The 22,935-nt window shown below is 49.8% G+C and overlaps 1 protein-coding gene across 1 annotated transcript in view; it reads left to right on the top strand.

Moving 5' to 3' along the window:
• Window positions 1-22,935, top strand: part of LOC138528722 (uncharacterized) — a 330,407-nt gene that overhangs the window by 198,885 nt on the left and 108,587 nt on the right. Inside the window, exon 4 of the mRNA XM_069640582.1 lies at window positions 8,148-8,603. Coding sequence (XP_069496683.1) covers window positions 8,148-8,603 — 456 coding nt within the window. The remainder of the gene's footprint in view (window positions 1-8,147; window positions 8,604-22,935) is intronic.

The following is a 22,935-nucleotide window of genomic DNA, read 5'->3' as shown; positions in this document are numbered from 1 at the left end:
CTCAGCACTCCTTCATTGTTCCACCCAACCCAAAGCACAGCCCACTCAGCAATCCTTCATTGTTCCACCCACCCCAAAGCACTGCCCACTCAGCAATCCTTCATTGTTCCACCCACTCCAAAGCACTGCCCACTCAGCACTCCTTCATTGTACCACCTGCTTTTTGCTTAGCCCACTCAGCACTCATTCATTGTACCACCCACCCCAAAGCACAGCCAACTCAGCAATCCTTCATTGTTCCACCCACCCCAAAGCACAGCCCACTCAGCACTCCTTCATTGTTTCACCCACCCCAAAGCACAGCCCACTCAGCACTCCATTGTACCACCAACCCCAAAGCACAGCTACCCAGCACTCCTTCATTGTACCACCCACCCCAAAGCAAAGCCACTCAGCACTCCTTCATTGTACCACCCACCCCAAAGCACAGCCCACTCAGCACTCCTTCATTGTGCCACCCACCCCAAAGCACATCCCACTCAGCACTCCTTCATTTTTCCACCTGCTTTATGCACTGCCCACGCAGCACTCCTTCATTGTACCACCCACCCCAAAGCTCAGCCCACTCAGCACTCCTTCGTTGTTCCACCCACCCCAAAGCAAAGCCCCCTGAGCACTCCTTCATTGTTCCACCCACCCCAAAGCACAGCCCACTCAGCACTCCTTCATTGTTCCACCCACCCCAAAGCACAGCCCACTCAACACTCCTTCATTTAAACACCGACCTCAAAGCACAGCCCACTCAGCAATCCTTCATTGTTCCACCCACCCCAATGCCCAGCCCACTCAGCAATCCTTCATTGTTCCACCCACCCCAAAGCACAGCCCACTCAGCAATCCTTCATTGTTCCACCCACCCCAATGCCCAGCCCACTCAGCAATCCGTCATTGTTCCACGCACCTCAAAGCACAGCCCACTCAGCAATCCTTCATTGTTCCACCCACTCCAAAGCAGAGCCCACTCAGCACTCCTTCGTTGTACCACCTGCGTTATGCACAGCCCACTCAGCACTCCTTCATTGTACCACCTGCTTTATGCATAGCCCACTCAGCACTCCTTCATTGTACCACGCACCCCAAAGCACAGCCCACTCAGCAATCCTTCATTGTTCCACCCACCCCAAAGCCCAGCCCACTCAGCACTCCTTCATTGTACCACCCACCCCAAAGAACAGCCACTCAGCACTCCTTCATTGTACCACCCACCCCAAAACACAGCCCACTCAGCAATCCTTCATTGTTCCACCCACTCCAAAGCACAGCCCACTCAGCACTCCTTCATTGTGCCACCTGCTTCATGCCCAGCCCACTCAGCAATCCGTCATTGTTCCACGCACCCCAAAGCACAGCCCACTCAGCAATCCTTCATTGTTCCACCCACTCCAAAGCCCAGCCCACTCAGCACTCCTTCATTGTACCACCCACCCCAAAGAACAGCCACTCAGCACTCCTTCATTGTACCACCCACCCCAAAACACAGCCCACTCAGCAATCCTTCATTGTTCCACCCACTCCAAAGCACAGCCCACTCAGCACTCCTTCATTGTGCCACCTGCTTCATGCCCAGCCCACTCAGCAATCCGTCATTGTTCCACGCACCCCAAAGCACAGCCCACTCAGCAATCCTTCATTGTTCCACCCACTCCAAAGCACAGCCCACTCAGCACTCCTTCATTGTTCCACCCAACCCAAAGCACAGCCCACTCAGCAATCCGTCATTGTTCCACGCACCCCAAAGCACAGCCCACTCAGCAATCCTTCATTGTTCCACCCACTCCAAAGCAGAGCCCACTCAGCACTCCTTCGTTGTGCCACCTGCGTTATGCACAGCCCACTTAGCACTCCTTCATTGTACCACCTGCTTTATGCACAGCCCACTCACCACTCCTTCATTGTTCCACCCACCCCAAAGCACAGCCCACTCAGCACTCCTTCATTGTACCACCTGCTTTATGCACAGCCCACTCAGCACTCCCTCATTTTACCACCTGCTTTATGTGCAGCCCCCTCAGCACTCCTTCATTGTTCCACCCACCCCAAAGCACAGCCCACTCAGCAATCCTTCATTGTTCCACCCACCCCAAAGCACTGCCCACTCAGCAATCCTTCATTGTTCCACCCACTCCAAAGCACTGCCCACTCAGCACTCCTTCATTGTACCACCTGCTTTTTGCACAGCCCACTCAACACTCATTCATTGTACCACCCACCCCAAAGCACATCCAACTCAGCAATCCTTCATTGTTCCACCCACCCCGAAGCACAGCCCACTCAGCACTCCTTCATTGTTCCACCCACCCCAAAGCACAGCCCACTCAGCACTCCATTGTACCACCCACCCCAAAGCACAGCTACCCAGCACTCCTTCATTGTACCACCCACCCCAACGCCCAGCCCACTCAGCACTCCTTCATTGTACCACCCACCCCAAAGCACAGCCACTCAGCACTCCTTCATTGTACCACCCACCCCAAAGCACAGCCCACTCAGCACTCCTTCATTGTACCACCTGCTTTATCCACAGCCCACTCAGCACTCCTTCAGTGTACCACCCACCCCAAAGCACAGCTCACTCAGCAATCCTTCATTGTTCCACCCACCCCAAAGCACACCCCACTCAGCACTCCTTCATTGTGCCGCCCACCCCAAAGCACATCCCACTCAGCACTCCTTCATTGTTCCACCTGCTTTATGCACTGCCCACGCAGCACTCCTTCATTGTACCACCCACCCCAAAGCTCAGCCCACTCAGCACTCCTTCGTTGTTCCACCCACCACAAAGCAAAGCCCCCTGAGCACTCCTTCATTGTTCCACCCACCCCAAAGCACAGCCCACTCAGCACTCCTTCATTGTTCCACCCACCCCAAAGCACAGCCCACTCAACACTCCTTCATTTAAACACCGACCTCAAAGCACAGCCCACTCAGCAATCCTTCATTGTTCCACCCACCCCAATGCCCAGCCCACTCAGCAATCCTTCATTGTTCCACCCACCCCAAAGCACAGCCCACTCAGCACTCCTTCATTGTTCCACCCACTCCAAAGCACAGCCCACTCAGCACTCCTTCATTGTACCACCTGCTTTATGCACAGCCCACTCAACACTCCTTCATTGTCCCACCTGCTTCATGCCCAGCCCACTCAGCAATCCGTCATTGTTCCACGCACCCCAAAGCACAGCCCCCTCAGCAATCCTTCATTGTTCCACCCACTCCAAAGCAGAGCCCACTCAGCACTCCTTCGTTGTACCACCTGCGTTATGCACAGCCCACTCAGCACTCCTTCATTGTACCACCTGCTTTATGCACAGCCCACTCAGCACTCCTTCATTGTACCACCCACCCCAAAGCACAGCCCACTCAGCAATCCTTCATTGTTCCACCCACCCCAAAGCCCAGCCCACTCAGCACTCCTTCATTGTACCACCCACCCCAAAGCACAGCCACTCAGCACTCCTTCATTGTTCCACCCACCCCAAAGCACAGCCCACTCAGCACTCCTTCATTGTTCCACCTGCTTTATGCACTGCCCACTCAGCACTCATTCATTGTTCCACCCACCCCAAAGCACAGCCCACTCAGCACTCCTTCATTGTACCACCTGCTTTATGCACAGACCACTCAGCACTCCCTCATTGTACCACCTGCTTTATGTGCAGCCCCCTCAGCACTCCTTCATTGTTCCACCCACCCCAAAGCACAGCCCACTCAGCAATCCTTCATTGTTCCACCCACCCCAAAGCACTGCCCACTCAGCAATCCTTCATTGTTCCACCCACTCCAAAGCACTGCCCACTCAGCACTCCTTCATTGTACCACCTGCTTTTTGCACAGCCCACTCAGCACTCATTCATTGTACCACCCACCCCAAAGCACAGCCAACTCAGCATTCCTTCATTGTTCCACCCACCCCGAAGCACAGCCCACTCAGCACTCCTTCATTGTTCCACCCACCCCAAAGCACAGCCCACTCAGCACTCCATTGTACCACCCACCCCAAAGCACAGCTACCCAGCACTCCTTCATTGTACCACCCACCCCAACACCCAGCCCACTCAGCACTCCTTCATTGTACCACCCACCCCAAAGCACAGCCCACTCAGCACTCCTTCAGTGTACCACCCACCCCAAAGCACAGCTCACTCAGCAATCCTTCATTGTTCCACCCGCCCCAAAGCACACCCCACTCAGCACTCCTTCATTGTACCACCCACCCCAAACCACAGCTACTCTGCACTCCTTCATTGTACCACCCACCCCAAGCATAGCCCACTCAGCACTCCTTCATTGTGCCACCCACCCCAAAGCACATCCCACTCAGCACTCCTTCATTGTTCCACCTGCTTTATGCACTGCCCACTCAGCACTCATTCATTGTTCCACCCACCCCAAAGCACAGCCCACTCAGCACTCCTTCATTGTACCACCTGCTTTATGCACAGCCCACTCAGCACTCCCTCATTTTACCACCTGCTTTATGTGCAGCCCCTTCAGCACTCCTTCATTGTTCCACCCACCCCAAAGCACAGCCCACTCAGCAATCCTTCATTGTTCCACCCACCCACCCCAAAGCACTGCCCACTCAGCAATCCTTCATTGTTCCACCCACTCCAAAGCACTTCCCACTCAGCACTCCTTCATTGTACCACCTGCTTTTTGCACAGCCCACTCAGCACTCATTCATTGTACCACCCACCCCAAAGCACAGCCAACTCAGCAATCCTTCATTGTTCCACCCACCCCAAAGCACAGCCCACTCAGCACTCCTTCATTGTTCCACCCACCCCAAAGCACAGCCCACTCAGCACTCCATTGTACCACCCACCCCAAAGCACAGCTACCCAGCACTCCTTCATTGTACCACCCACCCCAACGCCCGGCCCACTCAGCACTCCTTCATTGTTCCACCTGCTTTATGCACTGCCCACTCAGCACTCATTCATTGTTCCACCCACCCCAAAGCACAGCCCACTCAGCACTCCTTCATTGTACCACCTGCTTTATGCACAGCCCACTCAGCACTCCCTCATTTTACCACCTGCTTTATGTGCAGCCCCTTCAGCACTCCTTCATTGTTCCACCCACTCCAAAGCACAGCCCACTCAGCAATCCTTCATTGTTCCACCCCCCCACTCCAAAGCACTTCCCACTCAGCACTCCTTCATTGTACCACCTGCTTTTTGCACAGCCCACTCAGCACTCATTCATTGTACCACCCACCCCAAAGCACAGCCAACTCAGCAATCCTTCATTGTTCCACCCACCCCAAAGCACAGCCCACTCAGCACTCCTTCATTGTTCCACCCACCCCAAAGCACAGCCCACTCAGCACTCCATTGTACCACCCACCCCAAAGCACAGCTACCCAGCACTCCTTCATTGTACCACCCACCCCAACGCCCGGCCCACTCAGCACTCCTTCATTGTACCACCCACCCCAAAGCACAGCCACTCAGCGCTCCTTCATTGTACCACCCACCCCAAAGCACAGCCCACTCAGCACTCCTTCATTGTACCACCTGCTTTATCCACAGCCCACTCAGCACTCCTTCAGTGTACCACCCACCCCAAAGCACAGCTCACTCAGCAATCCTTCATTGTTCCACCCACCCCAAAGCACACCCCACTCAGCACTCCTTCATTGTACCACCCACCCAAACCACAGCTACTCAGCACCCCTTTGTACCACCCATCCCAAAGCCCAGCCCACTCAGCACTCCTTCATTGTACCACCTATCCCAAAGCCCAGCCCACTCAGCACTCCTTCATTGAACCACACACCCCAAAGCACAGCCACTCTGCACTCCTTCATTGCACCACCCACCACAAAGCACAGCCCACTCAGCACTCCTTCATTTTACCACCCACCCCAAAGCATAGCCACTCTGCACTCCTTCATTGTGCCACCTGCTTTATGCACTGCCCACTCTGCACTCCTTCATTGTACCACCCACCACAAAGCACAGCCCACTGAGCACTCCTTCATTGTACCACCCACCCCAAAGCACAGCCCACTCAGCACTCCTTCATTGTACCACCTGCTTTATGCAAAGCCCACTCAGCACTCCCTCATTTTACCACCTGCGTTATGCACAGCCCACTCAGCACTCCCTCATTTTACCACCTGCTTTATGCACAGCCCACTCTGCACTCCTTCATTGTTTCATCCACCCCAACGCCCAGCGCACTCAGCAATCCTTCATTGTTCCACCTGCTTCATGCACAGCCCACTCAGCACTCCTTCATTGTTCCACCTGCTTTATGCACAGCCCACTCAGCACTCCTTTATTGTTCCCCCCACCCCAAAGCACAGCCCACTCAGCACTCCTTCATTGTAACACCCACCCCAAAGCACAGCCCACTCCGCACTCCTTCATTGTACCACCCGCCAACAAGCACAGCCCACTATCACTCCTTAATTGTTCCATCCAGCCCAAAGCACAGCCCACTCATCACTCCTTCATTTTAACACCCACCCCAAAGCACAGCCCACTCAGCACTCCTTCATTGTACCACCCGCCTACAAGCACCGGCCACTCATCACATGTTCATTGTTGTCACCGTGCGACGCCCCTGGAGGCTATGTAGGATGTGGAGGCTCTTTGCCTCGGGACAATGCTGTTATAGCTATCCCCAGAATTCGCCTTTCTCGTGTAGGAGGCATGGCGTTCTCTGTTGCAGCCACCAAACTCTGAAACTCTATCCCCCGTGAGCTGCGGCTCATAGAGAACCATCGTAAGTTTCAACTTACTGTGCAGACCTTTCTCTTCTAGTAAGTGGAATGGCTCTTCTGTTTACTGGATTAGCACCAAGGCGCCTTAGGGTGCTTGTGCGCTTTATAAATATTAAATCAAATGGTTACTTACAAATGCCTGACTCTGCCTGACTCTATTAGTGGGACAGTGGTTTTCTCTAAAGTAGGTTGCCCTTACTTTCCCCATGTTGTTCCTATGGGTAATCATTGCTCCTAGTCACCTCTTCTGTGTCCGAGTGTTATCTGGAAATAGGGAGGGGGAGTTAAAATGTGGCTGTGGGTTGCATTTCTTTATTGAAACAATGGCAGGTGACTGATGGGGGATATCAGAAAGCCCTCTAACTCGGAATTTGTTTGAAGAAGTAGTTCTCCCTCTCAGTAGGTGACTTTGTATCCCTGACCTTGTAACATACGTAGGTGGGACTTGATAATATTCACTGTGGTCTAGAGTAGGGGGACATAAAAGGATACTTCCCTTAAGACAATATCTTTGTCTTACTTGTCTCTTGTTCTCCCTTGGGTTTAGTTTAGGGAGGTCTTGGTCAGGGATGATGGAACCAACATAACCTACAAAGGCTTCTGGGATTTTCTGTCCTTCCCCTGTTGTCTCGTTGGGATATCACGCCTCGCCTAAGGTATTCCCACCAGAACAACCCCGGTCTCCCCTACCCAGGTGATCTTCCCTTGCTCATCCCCCCCAGCGTTGGGATCCGAACGCGACGGCCCTCCCCCGGCCACTTCAATAGAGGATTCATGGGGGTCTACATGGGGGTCTACCCCTAAGTTTCTCACAGTGACTGTTCTTTGTATTTCTCTTCAGCAAGTCTCTTCTTCTGAATCCCCAGAAGAGGGGGTCCCCGTTAGCATGTTTTCCTGAAGTGTTCTGCATTTTTAGAAAAAACGCCTGAAGTTCACAATGAAACTGAAACAGCAACCATTGAGTTGTTCACATATTGTTTGCATTAACATGAATCTGTTTAAACATATATGTTTGCCTACATTTGTTTGGATGGGTTTCATGTTGATATAGATTTAAAAAAAAGGTTTTATGTTACTATATACTTTCAAGTCAGTGTTACTGCCAGAACTGAACCCTCCAGTATCCACAATGTAGACATAGCTCTCAACTCACATGCTTTTGGCGGGTGTCACCCGCCTTGTGAACAGCTGACTCACCCGCCAAGCCTCCAGCACGACCATTCGTTTCAGTGGGCCTCTCACCCGCTAAAACTAAAATCGGGTGTTTTCACCCGCCTTTGCGACACAAATGGTTGAGAGCTATGTGTAGACGGAGGACAGATATTGCTCCTTCTGTATTTCAGAAAGTACTTTTTAAAGATGTTAATATTGAAATGCTAATTCAATAAACATGAATCAATTTTTCAATCATTAGGGACTGGAAGAAGGTATCGCCAAGATCATGAGAGGATGGCATCACTTCCAGCGTCCCGGTTGTCCAGCAGTGCGCTGCATGGGAGTAGATCGAGAATGGTGGTGCGGCGGAACGACGGCCGAAGACGCAGTGTGAACTGGACAGTGGAGGAGCTCGAGGGGCTGCTTAATGCCTTGAGTAGATCTCCACATCTGTGCCTCCTGATGTCGTCTGAGCATCTCTCGTGTATAAATGAATGGGAGACGGTGGCCGATGACATGGGACAGGATGGCTTCTCGCGCACAGCCGACCAATGCCGGCTGAAGATGAAGAGCCTCCGCCGTGTCTTCCACCACCTGCGACTGGGATGGGTATCCGGTGGGAGGCAAGCACCAGTCTTACCACCCTGGTTTGCTAGAATGAAGGAGCTGTGGAGGCAGGCCGGGAAACCTCGATTCAAAACTCCTTTCATTGAAGGTAACGTGTAGTGAAACTCTTATATTATTATTATTATTAGTAGTAGGGTTTTTATTAAGTAAGAACATAGCTTTGGGAGGTGCTCTGCAATCATAGGGGAAGAGCATGGTGAAGGAAGCAGAGAAATTGGAAGCAAGAGCTAAAACGTAGGGATGGAGGGTAGACAATTTGGCAGCAAGGAATCTACAAGCAACCAGAGTAGGAAACAGTGGGGAGATCACCCAGTCTCAGGTAGGGTTGGGAGTTGAGTGTGTGGACCTAGGCGTTAGAGAAAAGCCATTCCTTTAAGAGGTGTGTCTTGTACCCTTTCCTGAACTGAAAAGATAGGCAGCGAGTCTGATGTTTATTGGGAGGTGGTTCCAGAGTCTTGGGACATAAACACAGAAGGCCTGTCTTATGGCTCTTTCCTTCCTGCACCGACATAGTTGAAGTCTGCACATGTCCTTACTTCGGGTGGATCGTAGGCCTGCGTAGATGCTGCATTTCTCAGTGAGGTAGTTTAGGAACTTCAGGGTGACAGCCTTCGAGATGATGCTTCAGGATTTGAAGATGATACTGGCTTGCAGTGGGAGCCTGTGCAATTTGATGAGGGTTGAGGTGATGTGGTCCTCTAATGAATCGTGCTACAGCATGTAGTACGCATTTCAGGAGTGCCAGGATACTGGTGGGAAGACCTTCCCAAAGGGGGTAGCCACCATCCAGGTGGGAGAGGACCAAGGCTTTGACTGTGGATCTGAAGTTGTTTTCTGGGATGAAGGGCTTGATTTTCTGCAGGAGGGAAAGTTGGTACACAGCTTTTTGTGTCTTCCTTCCTATGTGCTGTTTGAAAGAGAGGTGAGGAGAGAACTCCTACGTTAATGGCTCAGCTGTACATTGACCCACAGTTGGCATTCACCAGGGGTCCCTTTTCCTCTAAACCTTGGTGTTTCTTATGAGCCCATCGTTGTGAGAAATATCTCTGTTAGTGGAAAGGTTTTACCTGGAAGGCATAGATTGCATGTAACATAGATATGCAGTGTTGCATACATCTATGAACCTGCTCTTTGCAATAGCATGTATCTCTTTCCCTCAACAAACAAAATAACCTTTCATTTGGATGTTCATGTTTGTCAGCCTTCTTTCTCTAGGATCCTCCCACTCTCTACTTCCTCCACCCCAGTTGAATGAACTGCCTCCAGCTTCTTTGCACCCCTCTTGACCAACATGGTCCTCAGGAGCTCCCCTCTGCCTTGCTATCGCTCTTCTTCTTTACCTATTGGTCGCATGGGGTTTATCGCATCTTGAGACTCTTCTCTATTAGCAATAGCTCTCGTCTTCTTTCTTCTGAATACTCTCTTTCTCTTGATAGTCTCCTTCCTGTCTTCCCATTCCAACAACTCTCTTCCTCTCTTTATTGTCTCTCTCACTAAAGTCTTCCTTAAGGCTTTCCCTCTTCCTTCAACCTCGCACTATCCTCCTCTATCCCCATTCCAACAACGTCTCTGTCTGTGGTGGTGGACAAGTGCGGGAGGATCACCTGGGCTCTGGTCAGCCTCCCTTTGCCCTGTGCCTGCACCCACCTGCAGGGCTAAAAACCTTGGGGCCATTCTCGATTCCACTCTCTCCTTCTCCTCTCACATTTCGGACAAACTATCAGCAGCATCTACTCTACCTTTTCTCACTTTCCTGCAGTGACTCACTGTCTCCAGAGCTCTGGTTCTCTCTAGGCTGGACTATTGCAACAGTCTCTTCCTCAGCCTCCCTTCTTCTGCCCTGTGCACTCTGCAACTCATCCAGAACAGAACCGAGAGACTTATCCTTGTCTCAAGCCCAGGGACCACATCTCTCTGGTGCTGAAATCCCTTCACTGGCTCCCCGTGGTTGCAAGGATCAAGTTTAAGACCCTCTGCATTGTCCACAAGGCTTTCTGGGGCCTGGGTCCCACCTATCTGCAACGTTGCCTACCTAAATACTGTCCCTCCCGAGCCCTCCGCTCATCTACCTCCAACCTTCTGTGAGTGAGCCGGTTCTCCAAACAGAGATTTGGAGGGAGATCCTTATCCTCAGCTGGTACCTCCCTCTGGAATAGCCTCCCTGCGCCCTCTGTCTTGACCCTGACCTTCTTAAGTTCCGGAAACTCCTCAAGACCTTTGCCTCTTCCTTCTCTCTCCCTCTTCCCTGATAACCTAGCTCTCAGCTCTTTCCCTCCTCTTCCTTTCACCTTGCTGACTGGCCGCCTGGTGTACCTCAGAGTCTCACAGGTCCCGGGCACCCCCGCCAGTCTTCTCTCGCACTTGCCTTAGGGCCCTACATCCACCCCCTTCACTACACTTATAAATAACCCAAGAGAGTGGTGTCATGGTCATGAAGTCAGGGGCACAGGCATGCAGGGGTCGCATGCACAGGAGACCTGGGTGGACCCTGTCCTGGTGCAGGCTCATGAACAAAGGTAAACAAGAACATCCATTTGACACCAAAAGCCTTTATTATGGACATGGCACTCCAGATGCATTTACCTTGAACATTCCGTCCAATAAGCAGATGCATTTACCTTGAACATTCCGTCCAATAAGCAGATGCATTTACCTTGAACATTCCATCCATTGAGCAGAATGCATTAACCTGAACATTCTATTCATTAAGCAGCCCCAAGTATATTCTTAGGTGTGGCTGCTAATGGATTGCCTTTGGGTATGGCAGGCAGGCTGAACCTGGTGGGCGTGGCTTCAGAAGCTTAGCTATATAAGCTGCTCATCCTTAAGGCCTGTGCTTCGCGTTATTCTGCACTTGCAAGCAGCGTAACGGCCACCATCGCCTGACGTCAGACTTACCTTTGAAGATCCTGCTTCCTGGACATCCTGCTTCCTGCCAGCATACTTACTAACTGGAGGAAGCTGTTCTTACAGGTATATCTCTTCAGCGAGCCAAGTATTCATCTTTACACTTTCCAGAACCCCGAAATCTTCATCTTGGCACTGCAGCACAACACGTTCCATTGTTGACAGCAGCGCCTGCAAGGAGAAACAGAAACAAGGTTAGACATTGAAAAAACAGTCAGTTTAAGGTTGCGCTTTGCCATACCTCGCACTTTACCTTAAACCTTTGCTTACCTGCTGTCGAACATTGCGGTAGCCTCCATCTTCCCTCCGGCCGCGTCTGACGTCTCACAGCTGCATCTAGGCCGCGTTTCCATCTAAGGGAGAAAACAGAAGAGAGACATTATTGCGGGCATAAATAGGTGCAACATATAAAGACATTAAACAGAACGAACATCATCACAAGAGCTCAAGAAAGACTTACCAATCATAAGGAGAAGCATAGTCGCAGCTGGACTGGACTAATCATTATCAGGGATCAGTGAAGGAACTAGATCCCATTCGATGCGCCCCTGCCAGAGGTAACAGGACAGAGAGCTTACCTTCCATAATTCACAGGAGCAGTCTCACCATGTACCACTGCTCACAGCTTTTCTACTGAGGGAGAGGCCTGAAGGGAGGTGATTCAAGTCCAGGGAGGGCTGCAACCGTGCCCCAACGCCTCTGCAGAGACCAGGTGAGGGTAACAAGTGGCTCTCTCTGCGCTTACCCCAGTCTCCACCGACCGGATGCACTTGGACCTCCCCTCCTATTGACCGTCTGTGCACTTGCACGATCCAAATGCACTGTGCCTGAAGATCGTCTGTCTGTTCTCTCTTGTCTTCTCCCCTTTAATTACACTGATAAAACTGCAGAATCGCTGTCAGGCCTATTTGCTGTGTCTCAATTGTTAAATGTATTATACGCATTTACTCTGCCTGTGCAGACTATTATCATCTCAGAAATTCAAGGGCTCTGAGCGACTGTTGTTTTTTCCCCATGTTCCCACCCTCCTTGAGCGCTTTGAAACACTTGCCTGTGTACAAGCGCTTTATAAATAAACAATACCATACCATACCTATATCCCTGTGCTGGTGAGCTGACACAAGAAGCAGCTGGGTGCTATATCCCTGTGACAGTGAGCTGATGCAAGAAGCAGCTGGGTGCTATATCCCTGTTACCATGAGCTGACACAAGAAGTAGCTGGGTGCTATATCCCTGTGACCGTGAGCTGATGCAAGAAGCAGCTAGCCGCTATATCCCTGTGACCATGAGCTGACACAATAAGTAGCTGGGCGCTATATCCCTGTGACCGTGAGCTGATGCAAGAAGCAGCTGGACGCTATATCCCTGTAACCATGAGCTGATGCAAGAAGCAGCTGGATGCTATATCCCTGTGACGACAAGCTGATGCAAGAAGCAGCTGGATTATCCCTGTGACCGTGAGCTGACACAAGAAGCAGCTGGCCTCTATATCGCTGTGACGGTGAGCTGACACAAGAAGCAGCTGGGCGCTATATCTCTGTGACGGTGAGCTGATGCAAGAAGCAGCTGTATTGCTATATCCCTGTGACCGTGAGCTGATGCAAGAAGCAGCTGGATGCTATATCCCTGTGACCATGAGCTGACACAAGAAGTAGCTGGGCGCTATATCCCTGTGACCGTGAGCTGATGCAAGAAGCAGCTGGACGCTATATCCCTGTGACGACAAGCTGATGCAAGAAGCAGCTGGGTATCCCTGTGACCGTGAGCTGACACAAGAAGCAGCTGGCCTCTATATCGCTGTGACGGTGAGCTGACACAAGAAGCAGCTGGACGCTATATCCCTGTGACGACAAGCTGATGCAAGAAGCAGCTGGGTATCCCTGTGACCGTGAGCTTGACACAAGACGCAGCTGGCCTCTATATCGCTGTGACGGTGAGCTGACACAAGAAGCAGCTGGGTGCTATATCCCTGTGACAGTGAGCTGATGCAAGAAGCAGCTGGGTGCTATATCCCTTTGACTGTGACGTTATACAAGAAATAGCTAGGCACTATATCCCTATTTCTGTGAGGTTTATACAAGAAGCAGCTGGGCGCTATATCCCTGTGACGGTGAGCTGACACAAGAAGCAGCTGGCCTCTATATCCATGTGACGGTGAGCTAACAGAAGAAGCAGGTGGGCTTTATATCCCTGTGACGGTTAGCTGACACAAAAAGCAGCCATGCTTTATATCCCTGTGACCATGAGCTGAAACAAGAAGCAGCTGTGCGCTATATCCATGTGACCATGAGCTGATGCAAGAAGCAGCTTGATGCTATATCCCTGTGACGATGAGCTGATCCAAGCAGCAGCTGGGCGGTATATCCCTGTTACCGTGAGCTGACACAAGAATCAGCTGGGCGACATATCCCTGTGACAGTGAGCTGATGCAAGAAGCAGCTGGGTGCTATATCCTTTTGACTGTGACGTTATACAAGAAATAGCTAGGCACTATATCCCTGTTTCTGTGAGGTTTATACAAGAAGCAGCTGGGCTTTATATCCCTGTGACGGTGAGCTGACACAAAAAGCAGCCATGCTTTATATCCCTGTGACCATGAGCTGAAACAAAAAGCAGCTGCGCGCTATATCCTTGTGACCATGAGCTGATGCAAGAAGCAGCTTGATGCTATATCCCTGTGACGACGAGCTGATCCAAGAAGCAGCTGGGCGGTATATCCCTGTTACCGTGAGCTGACACAAGAATCAGCTGGGTGCCATATCCCTGTGACTGTGAGCTGACACAAGAAGTAGCTGGGCGCTATATCCCTGTGACCGTGAGCTGATGCAAGAAGCAGCTGGACGCTATATCCCTGTGGCGACAAGCTGATGCAAGAAGCAGCTGGGTATCCCTGTGACCGTGAGCTGACACAAGAAGCAGCTGGCCTCTATATCGCTGTGACGTTGAGCTGACACAAGAAGCAGCTGGGCGCTATATCTCTGTGACAGTGAGCTGATGCAAGAAGCAGCTGGGGGCTATATCCCTGTGACTTTAAGGTTATACAAGAAGCATCTAGCCGCTATATCCCTGTGACTGTCAGGTTATACAAGAAGCAGCTGTGTGCTATATCCCTGTGATGGTGAGCTGACACAAGAAGCAGCTGGCCTTTATATATGTGTGGTAGTGAGCTGACACAAGAAGCAGCTGGGCGCTATATCCCTGTGACGGTGAGCTGACACAAGAAGCAGCTGGGCGCTATATCCCTGTGACGGTGAGCTGACACAAGAAGCAGCTCGCAGCTCGGCCCTATATCTCTGTGACTGTGAGCTGATGAAAGAAGCAGCTGGGCGCTATATCCCTGTGACGAAGAGCTGATGGAAGAAGCAGCTGTGCGGTATATCCCTGTGACCATGAGCTGACACGAAGCAGCTGGGCGCTATATCCCTGTGACAGTGAGCTGATGCAAGAAGCAGCTGGGCGCTATATCCATTTGACTGTGATGTTATACAAGAAACAGCTATGCACTATATCCCTGTTACTCTGAGGTTATACAAGAAGCAGCTGGGCGGTATATCCCTGTGACAGTGAGCTGACACAAGAAGCAGCTGGCCTTTATATATGTGTGATAGTGAGCTGACACAAGAAGCAGCTGGGCGCTATATCCCTGTGACGGTGAGCTGACACAAGAAGCAGCTGGGCGCTATATCCCTGTGACGGTGAGCTGACACAAGAAGCAGCTCGCAGCTCAGCCCTATATCTCTGTGACTGTGAGCTGATGCAAGAAGCAGCTGGGCGCTATATCCCTGTGACGACGAGCTGATGCAAGAAGCAGCTGGGCGCTATATCCATTTGACTGTGATGTTATACAAGAAACAGCTAGGCGCTATATTCCTGTTACTCTGAGGTTATACAAGAAGCAGCTGGGCGGTATATCCCTGTGACAGTGAGCTGACAAAAGAAGCAGCTGGGCGGTATATCCCTGTGACTGTGAGCTGACATAAGAAGCCGCTCGGACCTATATCCCTGTGACAGTGAGCTGATGCAAGAAGCAGCTGGGCGCTATATCCCTATGACTGTGACGTTATACAAGAAACAGCTAGGCACTATATCCCTGTTACTGTGAGGTTATACATAAAGCAGCTGGGCGGTATATCCCTGTGATGGTGAGCTGATGCAAGAAGCAACTGGGCTTTATATCCCTGTGACGGTGAGATGACACAAAAAGCAGATGTGTGCTATATCCATGTGACCATGAGCTGATGCAAAAAGCAGCTGTATTGCTATATCCCTGAGATGACGAGTTGATGCAAAAAGCAGCTGGGCGCTATATCACTGTGATTGTGAGCTGACACAAGAAGCAGCTCGGCCCTATATCCATGTGACTGTGAGCTGATGCAAGAAGCAGCTGGGCGCTATATCCCTGTGACGGTTAGCTGACACAAGAAGCAGCTTGGGGCTATATCCCTGTGACTGTGAGGTTATACAAAAAGCAGCTGTGGTTTTATCAGCTCCTGTCCCTGTGACTCTAAGCTTATAAAAGAAGAGGCTGGTGCTGTATCCCTGTGTCTGTGGGTAGGTACAAGGAGCAGCTGGGTGCTCTACCCTGCCAATGTATTGTTTTACCCATAATGATACTCTTTAGATAATGTCCAGGAAGGAATCCCAGCTATGTTGTAGATAAACCCCTATTCCCTTTAGTCATTTATCCATCAGGATTTTAAAGAACCCCCATTTTAATTTCAACCTTTGTGATAAATCCTATGGAGTCATCACTGATTCCCATACAAGGATCTCATCCTATGCTGCCAGGGGGCAGCAGCCACTACCTGATCCTAACCCTGGGGGTTGGTATTATGAGGGAGGACCATGTGGGAGGAGACGGGAAAAGGTTGTGATCCCAACAGGAGAGACACAGTATTCTTCCCTACATAAAGAAGCCTACTTCATTCCAAAATTCTAATGGCTTGTGTGATGAATCCTGTGGAGTCCTCGCAGAGACCCGACCTAAAGTCTCCTCTCAGGTTGCCAGGGAAATGCAGATGCTTCCTGATCCTGACACTGGGGGTGGTATGAGCCGGGTGGATCACCTGGTAGGAGAAGGACCCCAAGGAAACCAGAGGACTTCATGGGATGAGGCACAGTATTTGTCTTCCTCAAGGAAGGGCATGTCTTTATTACCAGAATATGTAATGGCCTCTTGTCAGCAAAACCCTTTCTTTTCTCAATCTAACTGTCAGCCTGGCGGTGAAGACCCTGGTAATCAGTCAGGTGTTAGAAATAGGAACAATCCTTAAAGGGTTACTGACATTTATAGAAGTGTGAGCTTGTATAGGTCCAGAGAAATAAGGAAGAGGAATCTGTAATTACCACTAATTTTAACCCTGAGGAATCATATTCTTTAATAATGCCACAAACTTTGTGTAACCATTACGGGATTCCATGTGTTAATATATCTGAGAAGAACAGTGAATTTAATGAGGTTAATTTCACTGTGAAAATCAAACGTGACGTTGAGGACTTCCATTCCCATAATTGCCATAATTCCCAGAGTACTGGGACGAAGAAGAGGACTGCAGAGGCACAAGACTGCAGGTTGCAGTCAATCATGAGGATTGTCCCACACCTGAGGAGGACTGGGAGGCATAAAAAGCCCTCTCAGGTGCAGGCCATTTGAAAAGGAGAAGGAGAAGGAGACTGCAGTAGCAATAGGTGGAGCAGGGTTGTATTCTCCACGTGGCGGCAGAACCAGAAGGCAAATGTGAGTAGAGACGCCGGGACCACAGCAGTGTGTAATTGTGATGCTGGTCCAGAGGCACATGTTTGCAGCTGCAGAGGTCGCGCAGCAGAAGGCACACCAAGTTGCAGCTTTTCTCACTGTCAGATAAGCACAGGGTCGGAGGAGTTCTGCGTTGCTGTGGCAGCCGGGAGAGCTCTGAAACTGACAGACGTAAAGCACGGGAAGATGTGCAGAGGAGATTGATGGGCTGCACAGAGAAACCAAAGAAGAAGACTTGGAGGCGAACGGACGCACACGCCAGACCCGGTGAGTTCACTGTTACATTGTGACCCTGGAGCACTACGTAACCGCCTGCTTGCCAAGTCCAGGCAATTGAATCTCACAATTGAGATTACCAAAGTAGCGTTAAAGCAGAAGAAGTTACTTTTTGAATATCGAACTAATACAAAGCAGATTTAATACATCTGATGTGAATCAAGCTGATTTAAGAAGGCGCAGAGGGCAAATTAAGGTCTGGATAATCATACCAGAGAAGTAAATCTAGCCATTTACAAAGGAACCCAAATAGAGCAAGCCAAAAGAAGGTGGTTAAGATATTGAGCAATTATAAAGACTTTTACCACTCTATAAAAGTTGTCCCAAAGGAGAATTGTTTGAGCCCACACTGCCAAAGGCAAAGAAGTGTGAAAGTGCAGCGGTTGTTTGACAGAAAAGGGGAGAAACAACAATGGCAGGCTGGCTGCCCTCCGGAAAAACAATATTCAGAGGGAGAGGAGCATAACCTGCAGAGAGTGTGGAAAATACACAGGTGTAATAAACAGCACCAGTGTGGTTCTTGTTTTCCATTAAGCATTTCATATACTTAATTGTGAAGCACAAAATACTACTAATCTGTTTAACCTTTTCCACTCAAGTACCTACAAGTAGTAGTTTGTTCTGGCCTGGCAGGAGAGTTCACCAGGCCAGAGAGTGTCCTAGTACTTTGATTTGTGCTGGCAAGAGATTATACCAGTACAGAGAACTTTGTCATGAGAAGCCTGGCAGATGAATTGACCAGGTGGAAGCCATTGAAGTACTGTGGTGTGGTTAACAATATTGAAGCAGTTGAAGAATCACGAAAGTGTTTTGACGAATTAAAGCAGAAGCTTCCTGACAAGTTAATAACATTGAAACAAGATTTGTGTGAACTGCTGCAGAAGTGTTTAATATTGTCAACCATGTGTTTTTGTGTACTGTGGCTGCAATATTATGACAAAGACTTTTTTGTGTGTGTTGAAACCAATGAAGCAAGGAATTATTCTAAGCGGATGAGAAGACGTTGTTTAAAGGTCTTTGTCACAAAGAGAAGGCGGGAACTTAGTTGAGCACTTGTGAACTGTTGGTTGAATATAATCTTTGGAACTTCTACTATCAAAGTGGAACAAAGATACTTGAGCTGGAACTTTGTTAAGAGACAGGATTCCCTGAACTTTTGTTTGGAATTCTTTAGCAGAATCCTTTTTAAATCTGGGGAATTGGAATCCTCCCAGACTGGAAGGAGAAACACTGATTGTGATCTGAATTTACCAATTTGATTGGTTAGTGTTGAACTGGTTAAGCTGGTGTATTGTTTCATATTGGAAGTCACAGAGATTAGGAGTTAATGCAGATCAATAGAAACACCAACATGCAGACTAGTTGTTTTGAGGAGGTATGGATGAGCGGGACATTTAAATATGGTATTCGCTTTCACAACAGGAGAGCGAGGGAAGAAGGAAGCAAACTCGGAGATGAGAGAAGCAGAGCCGAAGCAAGACTCAGAGTGGTGAAGGACCACAGTGGAATAAGCAAGCACTTCTACACCGTAGCTCGTAGGCGTTACATACCAGTGTGGCGTGGGGCTGGCAGGGACGCTGCAAGCACCAGGAAAGAACCGTCAGAAGACTGATAGCGAAGCTACCAGGAACACGGATGTGCTGTAACGCTCACCTGATTCCCATAGAGGCGCCGGTCTTGACTGGGCGTATACCGTATCTTCAAAGGTGATGTGTAACACACGGCTGGCTCTTTGGGCTGGACCTCTGTGCACTGTATGTCTGACTTGAAGGGTAAGATGTCTGCAGATAGAAAATATGGGATTAAGGAACTGGGTTATTGAATGTCTCTCTCTTCTTCCCTTTCTCTTCCCCTGTAGAACCCCAAAGGTTAACGCTCTCACCTTAGGTAAGTGAACGCCGTGCTCTCCATCTGCCTCGGGGCAGGGTGCTGTAACCAGTTTCTTCACTGGATAAGGGGAGCAGGCCTCTTGACTTCAGAGGACTGCTGTCCGTCGTTTACGAACGGTAAGTTTCGAGTAATTCTAATGTCTTTAAAGTCTTTAGTAATGATGTTTCTTGTTTTGCAGGGTTCCGGCGATGGCGGATGACGGGCTGAAGTGAGTTGAAGATGGAGCCCGTGTGATGAATAGAAGCGCCTGGAAGCACGTAAGTAAGCGCTTGTTGCCTGCTTCAAGATGCGCTCTAACTGTCTCTTTATTTTGAAGGTACAAGTTCGGAGCGGCTGCAGGGTGCCGGAATACCCACTGGGTTAGATGTGGAAAGGAGTAATGGCACGTGAATATTAAAGTTCCCCAATGTCTTTAAACGCACCTTGTTTTGTCTTTCAGATGCGGGATGCAGCGCCGAAGGCCTCCGGAGCGTGCGAAGAGTTGGTAAGCTTTTGTCTTTCAGATGCCGGAATGCAGTGTGAAGACCTCCGGAGCGCACGAAGAGTAGGTAAGCCTTTGTCTTTCAGATGCCGGAATGCAGCGCGAGGCGTTGGTGACAGCCGATGGACCAGGTAAGTGAAGAGCTGTCACTGAAGACCGTAATGCTAACCTGTTCTTTCTTGTCTTTATAGGTGTTGCTGAAGACTGGATTCAGGATGGTAAGCCTTTTTCCTTAGGCCCAGGATCAGATGCAGAAGACATGATGAGCGTTCTGCTGCAGAGGATGCAGAATAACGCAAAGCAAGATTCATCCATCGGGTGTGGTTTAAATAGCCTCCTGTAGTGCTTAGGTGTCTCCTTCCACAGCCACGCCTAGGTAAGAAAAGAGTTCCTGCTTTCCAGAAGAGTTCCAGTGTTCTGAATCTAGGGAGTGGCTCCTGCCCCACCCAACAGGAAAAGTAGTTCCAAACAGAAGAGGATCAGAGGCTCAACTGGCAGGCAAGTAAGCAGCATGGTCTGCTGCAGGTAAGTCCACCCAAGCATTATGAGCCCGGCGCTTCCAGCGCTGGGACTGGGCATATTTATGAGCCTGGTGCCACTGGCGCCAGGACTGGGTCCAAAAGGTCCCAATTGGGACTGGTTGGCACTCGGAACCTGGGTTATGGATCTGCTTCCAAGGGAGTTGGGAAAACCCTGACCTTTTGGAAGCAGAGATCATGACATGTGCAGAGGGACAGCGGTCGTGCAGGCGAGTGAGCACGCAGCTGCCTGAAGAGCTGAGAGGAGCCCTGCTATGCAGGGGAGACCGTCCCAGAGCGGGAGTTTCATTGAAGCAGCATGCCAAGGAATAGGAACGCTTCAGTACACCGGTGAGTCTACCCAAAACCATTGAGGAACCACAGGAGTCCTGACAGGCATGGGAGCAATTAAGAAACTATTTTGAATACTGACCAAGTGAAGTAACAAGACAACATTTGAACAATTTGCCATACATGAAATTTCAAGGTGGGGAACATTGGAGCAAGTATCCCTCCAAGCAAATGAATAGTAACGAAGATATAAAAAGTCAAAACATGAACAAATCCTCATACATGATATGTCAGTGTGGTGAAAGCTGGAACATGTAATACCTCAAGCCAATGAAGAAGAAACCCAGTGAAGTAGAGGATCTGTTTTGACGTAAAGGACAGGGACCTCAAGAAGAAGTCCTGGTGAATGGAGTATGCCAGACAGTGAATATTGAGTGGCATGATACCTGGCAGGAGAGTATACCAGGGGATCTCTAAGACCCAGAAAGGGATTCCTGGCAGTGGAATATACCAGGGGATCTGTAAGACCCAGAAAAGGATTCCTGGCAGGAGAGTATACCAGGGGATCTGTAAGACCCAGAAAGGGATTCCTGGCAGTGGAATACACCAGAGGATCTGTAAGACCCAGAAAAGGATTCCTGGCAGGAGAATATACCAGGGGATCTGTAAGACCCAGAAAGGGACTCCTGGCAAGGGAGTATACCACGGCATCTGTAAAACCCAGAAAGAGAGTACACCAGGAGGTCAATTAAAGTTGTGAAAACAAACGTGTTTGTTTTGCAAAGTATTTGGTAAAAGAAATACACTAGAGATTCTTTGGCCATCTTCAAAATAACTATAATTTGAAAGAGACATTTTTGTTATCCTTAAGAAGCTATTTTTTGGAAGTGATACCCTTAGCATTCTTATGGAACTGTTGTTTGAAAGAGATACTTTTGCCATCCCTAAACGCGATCGTTTGAAAGACACATTTATTGCTATCATATTTGAATAATCCCGGGGAATGGAAATCACCCTCTGGATCCAAGGACTTCTCCTTGGAAAAGACTGTTTCTGTTGGATCTATCTATTTGCTTTAATTATTTAATTATGAACACTTTTTGCCAAACATAAGTCAAACGGCCTCATTAGGGGTTGGGCCCGGTATCCCGGCGCCTCTCAATTGTGACCCCTCACACCTTATGAAGTCACACAGTTTAGCACTCTAGCAGTGTGTCCAGGCAAGCATTGGGGGCGGAGAATGTTTCATACATCTTTCCATGTATTTAGCTCCATTTGTTTCTTGCCTTTGTGTGTTATCAGAAACCTGAAGGTGTCTCACCTGCAGGTCCCTGGGGATCTGTCATCCAGGTGGCCAGGACACAGCCATTGCTATTGGATCCAGTACCTGCCGGTGGACAAGGGCAGAAGGATCACCTGGATGGGGGGTGTTCGGGGCGCCAAAGTGGGACACTGAAGGGTGAGACATGGTACCCCCTTCCTTATGACACCTTTTCCCCATCATGATACATAGAAATCTACCCCCCCACCTTTCCAACAGAAACACTTTCTCACACCCTGAGCGTCAACAGACTTATTCCAGAGCCGTTTACCTGACATGCACCAACACAAGGATCAGGCAGAGTCAGGCAATTGCCGACAACTACACACACCAAACTGCCCTTTCCCTTCCCCACTGTGATAAAAGGCGGAGCACAGGAGTACACTTTGAGCAGGGCTGAACGCAAAAGGAAGGAGCCATTCCAGGATGGCAGTTCAAAACAGAGGAGAAAGGCGGCTAGACACGAAAGGACATCAAGGAGGGAGTCGCCATTGCCCTTTTCAATCCAGACCCACAAAGCTTTAGATAAAAGTAAATAAGACCACGAATCGCAGCTGGCGATTGGTGTGACAGATGTCAGCTGTACATGGAACCCTCCTGCACTGATAGCCAAAAGCGGGGAGACGTGGTTGCCATCCTGGTACCGTCCTTGACTCCAGCAGCAAAAGAAACACCAACGAGTTCAGCACAGCCGGTGATTCGGACGAACTTGATAGTGGGCCAGTCTCTGTTGAACTCAAGATTGCAGTGGCAACATTAAGAAGATTGAGAGACAGAGCTCTTTTGTGAATGAACTTGGTAACAGAGGTAGAGTGGTCCGGCGCCACATGGGTGCTTGTTCGGAGGTCTCTGACTAGTACCCTTCTCCTGAATGAAGAGACTGTGTTGAACAAAAAGGGTAAAGGAATTGCAAGCACCAAGAAGCCTTAGGGAAGGCCGATGTGAGGTGTCAAGGTGGTCATACATGGGTCAAGCAAAACC

Source organism: Ambystoma mexicanum, chromosome 7q (genome assembly GCF_040938575.1).
Source record: "Ambystoma mexicanum isolate Mex_15411 chromosome 7q, UKY_AmexF1_1, whole genome shotgun sequence".
Lineage (NCBI taxonomy): Eukaryota > Metazoa > Chordata > Amphibia > Caudata > Ambystomatidae > Ambystoma > Ambystoma mexicanum.
Note: the sequence above shows the minus strand (reverse complement) of the source record. Positions and strands in the feature narration are given on the sequence as shown.